Below are 13462 nucleotides of genomic sequence, written 5' to 3' on the forward strand. Positions count from 1 at the left end.
ATTCCTTTTCGATGAAAGCTGTCAGAAAGTTCATCATGCACGATGCGTTGAAATGCCTTGCGCTCTCGACAGACACCACGATACCCGCTGGCTGACTGACCCGTTTAGCTGGACGGACCGTTTCTGCGATGTGAGCGTGAATAATTATATGAGAGCGAGAGAGATAATTCCACCTGACTCTCTTCCGAGACCGTCCACCCCTGAAGCTAAGGAAGACATCCCGAGAGAGTGTAAAGGTATGTAGACTAGCCCAATCCTCTATTAGTTGATGACAACAGTAACATTACCGGTAGCCTCCTGGGCTGTTGCCACTGGAAAAAGTTATTCCGAGTTATTGCGTTGATTGTTTTGTGTAACTGCTTGGTGTAATGACGCTACATGAAATAGCCAGAATGAGAGGCAGAAGCTGACACCTGGAGAAATACAAGAGCGGCGGAACAAGGCTACCCATAGCTGTCTCTCTGCCTGGTGGAATTACGCACGATGGATCAGGTAATAATTCTATCTGGTGTTATTACACTTTCAGTACTGGTCGCTTCTCATTTTCTCTCTCCCTTGCACGCACACAGCGCCGTCCCGGTATAGCGGAGACCGGGGTTGATTGTCATAGTGCATAGTACTCCCACTCTACAGGGTGCTGTGTGATAATTTAAAAATTCAAATGTGTGAATTCTTTGAAAGAACTCATCCACCTGGACAATTCATGTTAGCATGACAAAACATTGAGGTGAGGGACATTTGTGTTTCAAAGTTTTTTTTATATGATGTGGGGGTGGTATATGTGGTGTGGAGAGCGATTGGACATTGGGAAGAATGTTGATGCCTGGCCGACTATAAACGATGTAGAACTGTAGCATTTCGAATGTAGCCATTCTACAAACATCTGTGAGACGTCTGGCAAATTGTCAAACAATGTCTTAAACTGCTTCTTCCCGAAGCATCATGTATACATCCGTTGGGCCGAGGTATATGTGCTATCTGGGTTTGTTGCCTCTCTCTCACAAACATATATTTTCTGTCACACACTCTCAATCTACAGATGCGTGTGCAAACACACGCATACACACACATTTACTCGAAACGTCATATGTTGTTCTCAAGGCATAAAATGCATAATTTTGTTGGGAATACCGTTCCATCAAAGAAAGGCGATTTCTAAGACTCTTTATAAACTGGGTGGTTCGAACCCTGAATGCTGATTGGCTGACAGCCATGGTATATCAGATCGTATACCATGGGTAGGACAAAACATTTATTTTTACTGCTCTAATTATGTTGGTAACCAGTTTCTAAACATGTTGGGTCATGCCTAAGAACAACCCTAAGCCTTGGTATATTGGAGATATACCACACCCCCTCTGGCCTTATTGCATAAGTATACTATATTGCTTAATGTCCTGTTACAAAAGGAATAAACTAGTAGCAAACATTGTGACAACCAACCCGTGATTTGGCTGGTTGTCACAAGTGGACAAGGTGTGTTCGATGGTTTGTAACTCCATGTTGAAATAAGACAGGAGGATAAAATGGATCCCTATTTTAACCCAAGACCTTGGACTTCCTATTAATATTGAAAAGAGTCTTCTAAGATGGACTGCTGATGAGAAATACACACGAGTACAAAGCGTGATAACCAACCCCATTCACCCATAATGAAGGTCGTTACCATGAATACAGTTTTAGTCAGATGGGGAGTTGTCATGATGACCATTCTGCTTGCCTCAACATCTATTAGGTGGTTCTTCTCTCTCCTTTATTGCTGTGTGGCTTTATTGTTTAAATGTAACATTATTTAATGCAGGTAATGGCAACACTTTTTGTAATAACTTTTATTTAAAGTGTGTGTGGATGGAATAGTCATGATGTGGTATAGCAGCCCAACTGGTGACTGGTCCGTCAACACACACACACAAACACACACACAAAAGCCCAGGGCCCCTAACCTATAGTTCTATTGCCCCCAGGCTCTCGCCTAAAGGAATTAGGCTTCTATGGGTTTCTATGGTCAGTTTTGGTGCCAGAGTGTCTGGAAGATGCTTTGGGGGTTGTGCACCCCACCTTGAAAATAATGATATGGTCACTTAGTTTGTTTTATCTCATGTTGAATTAGACTGTGAAAAGAGAGACAGATACAGATGTAAGATCTTCATTTGAGCCAGTTTGCTGCAGCAACAGGACATGTGAATTATTATGTTGATTATAATAAATTCCATTTTTGTGGTGATTGATACAAAATCAAGTCTAAATAAATTCAAAGTGGAAATGACAAACTTCAGAAGCCTTTTTAAACCTCAAATACACTACAATTTTGAATTGTCCTCCCTCCTTTCTCTGTCTGATAGGAAGAATACTTTCTAGACTTCAAGTCCTTGAGGGCAAAGTTCCAGGATGAGGAAGTGTTGCTGCTGAAGCAGCCCGGGACCAAATCTGCTCTCCCTGAGAAACCTAAAGTCCTGCCTCCTCCTCACAGCCCTACACACTGCCTTCCTTCCCTCAGCTCCACATCACACACACCCTCCAACTCGCACTCCCTACCGCGCAGTGCTCAACCTTCCCTCCTCTCCTCCCTTCAGGGGCCGGGTGGCATCGCATCCAGAGTCATCGTCAAGGAGGAGAAGAAGGTGAAGAGCAAAGACAAGGATGAGGTGAAATTACTAGGTAAAAAGAAGGCAGAGGTGAAGGCTGGTAAAGAGAAGTCAGATGAAAGGATGAATGGAGGGAAAGATGTTGTAGCGGTGAGGTCAGATCTGCTGGACCAGAAACAGAAGAAAGAAGCAGACATGGCCATGAAGAACAAGAAGGTGTCCCTGCTGTCCCCTGGGGGGTCTAAGGGGGGTAGTGTTGAGCTGGTAGACATGTCACCACCGCCCATAAACACAACAAAGAAGAAGGGTTTTCTGGGCATTGGGAAGTCAGTGAAAATAGGGAAGAAGAGGAAAGAGGGGAGAGTTGAGCTTCTTCCTTTCCCCATACTGGACATAGCCAGCCCAGACCTGGCTGACCCTGAACCTGTCATGCTTCTAACCACCTTCGGAACACCAGCCCCCCCTGGTGATATACATACCGTCATTATCCCACCTTCCCCAGCAGTACACATTGTTCACTTACCCCCTGCCTCGATACCTGCCTCAGTACTAGATTCCCCCTTACCCCTGGAGCTGACTCATAACCCAGTATTTACCCTGTTACCCCCCACCCTGAAACCTGCACCAGCAGCTGAAACCATTAGTCGTTACACCACCTAACCCCATCCCAGTGATCCCTGACCCTCCTATCATTGATCACATCCCTGAAACCCTCAGTCCTAAAACCCCAGCTGAAACCATCCCAGCCCCTACCCTGCCAGTATCAGTGCGCCCTACCCCTTCCCCTGTTACTGCCCCATTCAGCCCAATACCAGCTCCCCCAGTCACCCATATACTCCCTGCTGTCCCCTCCCCACCTCCACCTGTTATCGCCACTCCATCCCCATCCCCACCCCCTGACCCTACCCCCTCCTCCTCCTCCTCCCCCTACACCTCCAGCTGCTGAACTTGACCCTGAGTCTGTAGTAGTGGATATTGCTGTTATAGTCGAGACCGCTGCCTCTCCACTTCCCTCTCACACCCCCCTCCCCTGGCTGGTGACCCCTCAGTCGCACCCCCATCCCTCCAGCCTGAGAGGCCCGTGGGGGTCCAGGAACGGCCACTCTCGGCCCTGTTGGCTCTAGGACGAGCAGAAGAGATGAGTCCACCAAAAAAAAGAGGATCAGAGATAATCTTCAATGCCCTGGAGAAAGCTAAGAGGACGGTCACCAGGTACACAATATACCTTCAATACATACACATTAACACTATCCCCCAGTCACTTTGGATGAAAGAGTCCGATAAATGACCATATTGTTAACATTAACATAATAATAACTCCATCCCCCCCCAGCCCTCTTATGACCCACATCCCCTCCAGACCTGTCACGCCCACCATAGAGGTCCTAACCCCACCCCCCCACAGCCCTAGCCCCACCCCGGTGAAATCGCTACCTGAGCTCCCACCAATCGACTACGATGACCAGGCAGGGGCGGCGGCCCCTACACCCCTAATACCGGCCCTAGTCAAAGGTATTGACATTAGTAAGTGTCTCTCTCTGTACATCTCTCTCCCTGAGACCCCTGTTCTCTCTCTTCCTCTCCCTCTCTTTCCATCTTCTGTTCACCCTGCTTTTGTACTCTGAACATGAAGTACACAGGAGTGCAGCTCATCCCTTACACCACAGGTAAGACAATGGGTGTTGTTGCAAAGCTGCAGACACTAAAAAGCAGCAGGTAAAATACCTCTCTACCTCTCAGAGCCAGAAACAACTCTGTCCTGAGAAGGGGAGAGAGAGGAGAGGGGAAGAGTAGGGAGGAGTAGAGGAAGAGAACGTGAGAGGGGGAATGTAGGGCGGAGTAGAGGAGAACAGGAGTGGGGGAATGTAGGGCGGAGTAGAGGAGGAGGAGAGTAGGACGGAGTAGAGGAGGAGGAGAGTAGGGCGGAGTAGAGGAGGAGGAGTTTGAGGGGATAGCAGAGAAGGGTGCAAGGGACCTCCTACCAGACCTGTTTGTGGTGCCCCCCCAACTCCCCTCCGTGGACCTGACTGCCTATGGTCCATTCTACCAACTTCTCCTCATACTGGACATGTTCTGTTTCTAAAGAGCTCCACAGCATTGTGTTCACAAACCACAGAAACAAAACACATTACACATAAACAAGCATATCTCACATTCCCAGACACATACGCTAAAATGGAAAGGATAGTGTATTGTTATCAGTATGTGGTTGTTCTTGTTGAGTAACTATCTGTGCCTCTTCACAGCTGTGGAGATTTCTGTTCCTTCAGCTGATTCTGCTCTCAACATTCCTGAGTTTGAGGATGTAGGATCAGATGTTCTGGAATTGGAAGCCCCGGAGTTCCAGCCTGCAGACTTAGTGGAATTAGAGGTGTCTAAGTGGGGGTACGGAGAATATGGTGACCCTGAGTTTGCCCCTCTAAATGCAGACAATCTAACAATCAGCTATCTCTTACTCTCTCTCAAAGTACCTAGTCCTCAAGAACATATCCAGCTCTTGTTCTCCACTAGAATAGTGCTCTATGTCATGTTTTGTCACTGACTGACCGTTCTCCCCACCCCCAACTCTCCAGAGCCCAGGCAGAAGACAGCACCAATGAGAGCTGTGGCAATGCCTATGATGACATGCCCTCAGCCAAGCAGAAGGTCAAGGGTCAACCCACCAAGAAAAAGAAAGGAACAGCGAAGAGTAAGACACAGGCACCTTACAGTAAGTTCTACTATCGAGTACAATATATACATATGAGATGAGTAATGTAGAGTATGTAAACATTATATAATGTGGCATTGTTTAAAGTGACCAGTGATACATTTATTACATCCAATTTTTAATTATTAAAGTGGCTAGAGATTTGGGTCAGTATGTTGGCAGCATGCTACTCAACAGTCTGATGGCCTTTAGATAGAAGCTGTTTTTCAGTCTCTCTTGGTCCCAGCTTTGATGCACCTGTACTGACCTCGCCTTCTGGATGATAGCGGGGTGATCAGGCAGTGGCTCGGGTGGATGATGTCCTTAATTATCTTTTTGGCCTTCCTGTGACATCGGGTGGTGTAGGTGTCCTGGAGGGCAGGTAGTTTACCCCCGGTGATGCGTTGTGCAGACCTCACTACCCTCTGGAGAGCCTTACGGTTGTGGATGGAGCAATTGCCGTACCAGGCGGTGATACAGCCCGACAGGATGCTCTCGATTGTGCATCTGTAAAAGTTTGTGTGTTTTTGGTGACAAGACATATTTCATCAGCCTCCTGAGGTTGAAGAGGCGCTGTTGCGCCTTCTTCACCACGCTGTCTGTGTGGATGGACCATTTCAGTTTGTCCGTGATTTGTACGCTGAAGAACTTAAAACTTTCCACCTTCTCCACTACTGTTCCGTCGATGTGGATAGAGAGGTGCTCGCTCTGCTGTTTCCTGAAGTCCACGATCATCTCGTTTGTTTTGTTGACGTTGAGTGTGAGGTTATTTTCCTGACACCACAGTTCGAGGGCCCTCACCTCCTCCCTGTAGGCCGTCTCGTCATTGTTGGTAATCAAGCTTATCACTGTGGTGTCGTCTGCGAACTTGATGATTGAGTTGGAGGCGTGCATGGCCACTCAGTCATGGGTGAACAGGGAGTACAGGGGAGGGCTGAGAACGCACCCTAGTGGGGTCCCAGTGTTGAGGATCAGCGGAGTGGAGATGTTGTTTCCTACCCTCACCACCTGGGGGCGGCCCATCAGAAAGTCCAGGACCCAGTTGCACAGGGTGGTGTCGAGACCCATTAGGGCGGTAAGCAAATTGGTGTGTCTAGGGTGTCAGGTAGGGTGGAGGTGATATGATCCTTGACTTGACTCTCAAAGCACTTCATGATGACGGAAGTGAGTGCTACGGGGCGATAGTCGTTTAGCTCCGTTACCGTAGCTTTCTTGGGAACAGGAACAATGGTGGCCCTCTTGAAGCATGTGGGAACAGCAGACTGGGATATGAATTGATTGAATATGTCCGTAAACACACCGGCCAGCTGGTCTGCGCATGCTCTGAGGACATGGCTAGGGATGCAGTCTGGGCCGGCAGCCTTGCGAGGGTTAACACGTATAAACATTTTACTCACGTTGGCTGCGGTGAAGGAGAGCCCACAGGTTTTGGTAGCGGGCTGTGTCAGTGGCACTGTATTGTCCTCAAAGCGAGCAAAGAAGTTGTTTAGTTTGTCTGGGAGAAAGACTGATGTCTGCGACGGAGCTGGTTTTCTTTTTGTAATCCGTGATTGTCTGTAGACCCTGCCACATAACGTTGAATTGCGACTCTACTTTGTCTCTATACTGACGCTTAGCTTGTTTGATTGCCTTTCGGAGGGAATAGCTACACTGTTTGAATTCGGTCATGTTTCTGGTCACCTTGCCATGATTAAAAGCAGTGGTTCGCGCTTTCAGTTTTGCGCGATTGCTGCCATCAATCCACGGTTTCTGGTTGGGGAAGGTTTTAATAATCACAGTGGGCACCACATCACCGATGCATTTGCTAATAAACTCGCCCACTGAATCAGCGTATACATCAATGTTGTTGTCTGAGGCTATCCGGAACATATCCCAGTCCATGTGATCGAAGCAATCTTGAAGCGTGGAATCAGATTGGTCGGATCAGTGTTGAACAGACCTGAGAACGGGTGTTTTTAGTTTCTGTCTATAGGTTGGGAGCAATAAAATGGCATTGTGGTCAGATTTGCCGAAAGTAGGGCGAAGGAGGGCTTTGTATGCATCGCGGAAGTTAGAGTAACAATGATCCAGAATGCTGCCAGCCCGGGTCGCACATTCGATATGCTGATAAAATGTAGGGAGCCTTGTTTTCAGATTTGCCTTGTTAAAATCCCCCGCTACAATAAATGCAGCCTCAGGATATGTGGTGTCCAGTTTACATAAGAGTCCAATGAAGTTATTTCAGGGCCGTCGAGGTGTCTGCTTGGGGGGGATATACATGGCTGTGATTATAATCGAAGAGAATTCTCTTGGTAGATAATGCAGTCGGCATTTGATTGTAAGGAATTCTAAGTCAGGTGAACAAAAGGACTTGAGTTCCTGTATGTTGTTATGATCACACCACTACTCGTTAATCATAAGGCATACACCCCCGCCCTTCTTCTTACCAGAGAGATGTTTGTTTCTGTCGGCACGATGCGTGAAGAAACCAGGTGGCTGTGCCAACTCTGATAACGTATCCCAAGTGAGCCATGTTTCTGTGAAACAGAGAATGTTACAATCTCTGATGTCTCTCTGGAAGGCAACTCTTGCTCGAATTTCATCTACCTTGTTGTCGAGAGACTGGACAATGGAGAGTAGTATACTCAGGGACAGTGAGCGATGTGCCCGTCTACGGTCCCTGACCAGAAAACCGCTCCGTCTGCCCCTTGTGCGGCACCGTTGTTTTGGGTCGCCTACTGGGATCTGATCCATTGTCCTGGGTTGTGGTCCAAATAGAGGATCTGCTTCGGGAAAGTCATATTCCTGATCGTAATGTTGGTAAGTTGATGAGGTAACAAGGTAAGAAATAATACATAAAAAAATGAAATACTGCATAGTGTCCTAAGAACGCGAAGCGACCATCTCTGTCAGCGCCATGTTGCATCAGAAAGAACATTAGATGCTGTCCACCATATGACACTTTCCAGCTGTGGGTATGAGAGATGAGGTCAGATGTGTGTGTGTGTACTGTATGTAATGTAATGTAGTCCAGGCAGTGAGGTTAATGTGTTTTTATGTCTGAGCGGAGACATCTTACTCCTTTAATCTTTTCTCCTATCACCCTTAAGACTGACATTGCTTTCTCACTCATGATTGGATCTTATCTAGCCATAACTGCAGCCAATAAAACAAATGAACAGAAATGATGGGCTCAGATGTCGTCATGTTTTCTTAAATATTTCTCTTCCTTTCATCTTTCACAGACCCATATGCTGAGACTCAGCTTCCGGTAAGGAATATTCTGGGTGTTTTGAATAGTTGATAGCTCAGTATTTGACCCAGGTCTGTATTACACACAGTAAGCCTGATCTATCGCTCAGGTACTTCTCTGCATATATCCTGTGTAAATCTAATGACCCAGTAAAGATCTGGACAGACATGTCCTTCATCTTCCAATTGTTTACAGACAGAAGAAACACCCAAGACTGACTTGTTCTTGAAGAAGACTGCCTCGGAAACCCCAGATGAGAAACAAATGAAAAAGAAAGAAAAACAACGTTTTGAGAAGAAGAAAGAACAGAAAGAAAGAGAGAGAGAAGAAGCAAAATGAGATGAAGAAGTTTAAGGTAAGTAACCCTAAGAGGAGAGGAGAGGAGGGTGAAATAGTATTCTCGGCAGTAGAAACCAGTGTGATTTCATTCCTCAGGATGTCAGATTATGTGAGCAACATGTTAACATGGTAATAACCTCTATCACAGAGAGATGTATTTTGACTTGAGATTTACAGGGTTAACTTGAATTTTTGAGCAAGTCTCCCAATGACATAAATGAATGATTTTGGATCTCAAATCTGAATACAACGATGGGACTTATCAAAGAAATATCAGTGTTGCTAGTATACACACTACATACACTGCACACTACACTAATACGCTCTGTTATACACATATTAATACACAAGGTAATATCAACAGTAGCAGCCCCACTAGCAGTTCATGCCGTTAATGGATTAACAGACTTACATTACATTAATCACGCTCCTCTACAGTAAATACAGTATGAGCTGCTGAGAGTATTTACCTGTGTGTGTGTGTAGATAACAGGTCAGAAGGAGGCTATATACCAGGCTACAGTGATGGTAGAGTCTAAAGGACATAAGAACGACCTGGCTGTGAAGAACGGGGACATAGTCAGCATCATACGGACCACAAACTGCCCGAAAGGAAAATGGCTGGCCAGGGACAGCACTAATACATGTAGGTTACACACCTCCCTAATCCCTGACCTCTGACCTTTACACAAATACAGATGTGCATAAAATCTGTCAAATGAATGGCTCATATCTATGTTTGTGAATAGACGGGTACATCCCAGTTAGTTATTTTATTTATTTTGTATTTTATTTAACTAAGCAAATCCGTTAAGAACACACTGTTATTTACAGTGACGGCCTACCCCGGCCAATCCCTAACCCGGGTTATAACAGGTGCACAGTAGGAAATTCAAACTTGTAGTGGATTTGACTTTCAAAAAGGTTTCTAAAGCTTGTAATTTCCCATTTGAAATGTCAGACTTGATTTGTCCTAACGAAAAATGTATCAAACCCTACAAAAATGTCCACAAATAATAATTCACATTTCATGTTGCTTCAGGATTATTATCCTGCTGTAGAAAACTGGCTCAAATTAAGATCCTACATCTGTATATGTACAGTACCAGTCAAAGTTTGGACACCTACCCATTCAAGGGTTTTTCATTATTTTTACTATTTAGAATAATAGTGAAGACATCAAAACTATAAAATAACACACATGGAATCATGTAGTAACCAAAAAAGTGTTAAACAAATCGAAATACATTTGAGATTCTTCAAAGTAGCCACCCTTTGCCTCGATGACAGCTTTGCACACTCTTGACATTCTCTTAACCAGCTTCATGAGGTAGTCACCTGGAATGCATTTCAATTAACAGGTGTGCCTTGTTAAAAGTTGATTTGTGGAATTTATTTCCTTAATGTTTGAGCCAATCAGATGTGTTGTGACAAGGTAGGTGTGGTATACACAAGATAGCACTATTTGGTCAAAGACCAAGTCCATATTATGGCAAGAACAGATCAAATAAGCAACAAATTACAGTCCATCATTACTTTAAGACATGAAGGTCAGTCAATCTGGAAAATTTCAAGAACTTTTCAAGTTTCTTCAAGTGCAGTCTCAACCATCAAGCGCTATGATGAAACTGGCTCTCATGAGGACCGACACAGGAAAGGAAGACCAAAAGTTACCTCTGCTGCAGAGGATAAGTTCATTAGAGTTACCAGCCTCAGAAATTGCAGCCCAAATAAAAGCTTCAGAGTTCAAGTAACAGACACATCTCAACATCAACTGTTCAGAGACCGTGTGAATCAGGCCTTCATGGTCAATTGCTGCAAAGAAACCACTAATAAAGGACACCAATAAGAAGAGACTTGCTTGGGCCAAGAAACACGAGCAATGGACATTAATATGATTTATTTAGAAGGCACGCTTAACCAGCATGGCTACCACGGCATTCTGCAGCGATACGTCATCCCATTTGGTTTGCGCTTAGTGGGATTATCATGTTTTTCAACAGGACAATGACCCAAAACACACCTCCAGGCTGTGTAAGGGCTATTTGACCAAGGAGAGTGATGGAGTGCTGCATCAGATGACCTGGCCTCCACAATCTGCAGTCCACATGAGTTGGACTGCAGAGTGAAGGAAAAGCAGCCAACAATTGCTCAGCATATGTGGGAACTCCTTCAAGACTGTTGTAAAAGCATTCCTCATGAAGCTGGTTGAGAGAATGCCAAGAGTGTGCAAGCTGCCATCAAGGCAAAGGGTGGCTATTTTGAAGAATCTAAAATATGTTTTGATTTGTTTAAACTATTTTGGTTACTACATTTTTCCATATGTTATTTCATAGTCTTGATGTCTTCACTATTATTCTACAATGTAGAAAATGGTACAAATTAAGAAAACCCCTTGAATGACTAAGTGTGTCCAAACCTTTGACTGGTACTGTATGTGTGTATGTAGATGGATACATCTCAGTGAGCGACGTGGAGCTGGACATTAAGGAGATGTTGGAAATGGGGAAGAGGGCTTCTCGGGCCATCAGCTGTAAAAACATTACCACTATGGTAGAACAGGGAGGAGGCGAGGTGGCCAGTATGGACAGCAGGACATCCAATCACTACCCACTTCAGGAAGATACAGGCAGCTGTAAAAACATTACCACTATGGTAGAACAGGGAGGAGGCGAGGTGGCCAGTATGGACAGCAGGACATCCAATCACTACCCACTTCAGGAAGATACAGGCAGCTGTAAGTACTTCACTGATTACAGTCAATAATTTAGTGCACATTGTCACAAACTGGCTCGAAGTTCATAACAAAAGGGAGACAACGTGGAGACGAGGAATAACAAAATGTATGTATTAAATAAAGTAAACTAAATACAATTAACAATGGTGTGTGTAATCAGTAGTGTAAGTGAGTGTTTGCATGCATAAATGTGATAAAAGTGGGTGTTGAAAGGTGCCAAAGCAAACAAACAAAAGGCCACAAAAATACCACAAAATCTATAAAGGTGTCTGCGTGGAGAGAGTCTCCTCCATGAATGGGGAAGTGGTGTATTTATCCTGGGACAGGCCCAGGTATGTCCCATGTCACTGACGACCCTCCCGGCTCCGCCCACTGGCATCCTAATAAGGAAAACGAGAGCAAAGAGAAAGAATACAGCAGACAGAGTGGGAGGGTCATCACAACATGCACACATGCCATATTGTGGATCCAAATAAACTCTGTGTTCTCCCCCCAGTCACAGACGACAGTGAGGAGTGGGCACATGATGATGATGATGATGAACCTCTCTCCTCCCTCATCGAGGAAGACCCAACAGAGAGGTCAGTCCATAACACAGAAATTCCAATATTGACTATTTTAACAGTGACATTTAGAAGTAGGGACTGTTAGAGTATATGTCCTTTAATTGGAAAAACTTTTAACGAATGGAGATGATGGAATATGTATAGACAAGGTTTATACATGAGGTTGAGGGTGCTATGTCTGATTACAGCTGCATCCAAAATCCATGCAGGTTTAACCTATGAATGTTCTCCATTCTCTTCTACAGAGACCACATCCAAACAATGTCCATGCCAGAGATGGGTGAGTGAAACACCACAGTCAAACCACACAATGATCTATCTAACTATCAATGAGCCGTGACTGGCCTAACTGTCACGTGTGCTCCTTCTCCGGCCTCTAGGTCACCAGGCTGCTCGTTATGGCGCACACCTGTCACCAGCATTACGATAATAACACTCACCTGGACTCCATCACCTCCTTGATTACCTGCCCTTTATATGTCACTCCCTTTGGTTTCTTCCCCAGTCGTCATTGTTCCTGTTTCATGTTGGTGTTCTGTTCGTGTTTCTTGTTTTGTTCATTTATTTATTTATGAACCGGCTTCCCTCCCTGAACTTGCTTCCTGACTCTCAGCGTTACAGAATGGCAACTCAACAAAGGGAAGCATCAGGGAGTTTTTGTGTTTGTTTTGGTGTTGGAGGTGATGTTGAGTCAGGGTGTCCAAACCGGAGCTACCTGGGAGGCCGCCGGTTCCTCTGCCTCAGCTGGCCCGACGGGTTTCCATACCTCAGCTGGATCGATAGGCTCCCATGCCTCAGCTGGCTCGACAGGCTGCCATGACTCAGCGGGTTTGATAGGCTCCCGTGCCTCGACCGAGGCAACCGGGGAGGTCTCAGCCGGCTCTCACGCCTCAGCCGGTTCGTCAGGTTTTTTTGCCTCAATGGAGGCGACCGGTCCTCTCTGGGTCCCCGGGATCGTCCCTTTGGTTGGCATCCTGCGGCTGGAGCCGGACACGCCGGCGAGGGGATACTGTCACGTATGCGCTCTCTCCGGCGCTCTAGGTCGTCATGCTCCCGCACCTCAGCCGGCTCGACAGGTTCCCGCGCCTTAGCAGAGGTGACCAGTCCACTCCTGATCCCCGGGATCATCTTGGTCGGCGTCTGCCCTTCATATGTCACTCCCTTTGGCTTATTCCCCAGTCGTCATTGTTGCTGTTTCATGTCTGCGCTATTCGTGTCTTGTTCATTTATTAAATGTATTCACTCCCTGAACTTGCTTCCAGACTATCAGCGAACAGCTTTACACTAACCTTCCTTCAATTCCTGTTTTTCTTA

At 45.7% G+C, this 13462-nt stretch overlaps 1 protein-coding gene across 6 annotated transcripts in view; it reads left to right on the top strand.

Annotated features, from left to right (window-relative positions):
- LOC115121029 (histone acetyltransferase p300-like) overlaps nt 1-13462 on the top strand; it is a 17760-nt gene continuing 4298 nt past the window's right edge. For 2 of the 6 annotated variants that reach the window (XM_065009092.1, XM_065009093.1), the window contains exons 1-5: nt 8763-8861; nt 9332-9491; nt 11295-11582; nt 12079-12163; nt 12394-12428. In XM_065009092.1, the coding sequence (XP_064865164.1) occupies nt 8847-8861; nt 9332-9491; nt 11295-11582; nt 12079-12163; nt 12394-12428 (583 nt within the window). In that variant the 5' untranslated portion in view covers nt 8763-8846. Of the gene's footprint in view, nt 493-597; nt 728-2342; nt 3798-3918; nt 4110-4831; nt 4971-5158; nt 5296-8498; nt 8525-8701; nt 8862-9331; nt 9492-11294; nt 11583-12078; nt 12164-12393; nt 12429-13462 lie in introns of those variants that run through there. The other 4 variants (XM_065009094.1, XM_065009096.1, XM_065009095.1 and 1 more) reach the window with 4 other exon arrangements.

The sequence above is a fragment of the Oncorhynchus nerka genome, linkage group LG24 (genome assembly GCF_034236695.1).
Source record: "Oncorhynchus nerka isolate Pitt River linkage group LG24, Oner_Uvic_2.0, whole genome shotgun sequence".
In the NCBI taxonomy this organism is placed as follows: Eukaryota; Metazoa; Chordata; class Actinopteri; order Salmoniformes; family Salmonidae; genus Oncorhynchus; species Oncorhynchus nerka.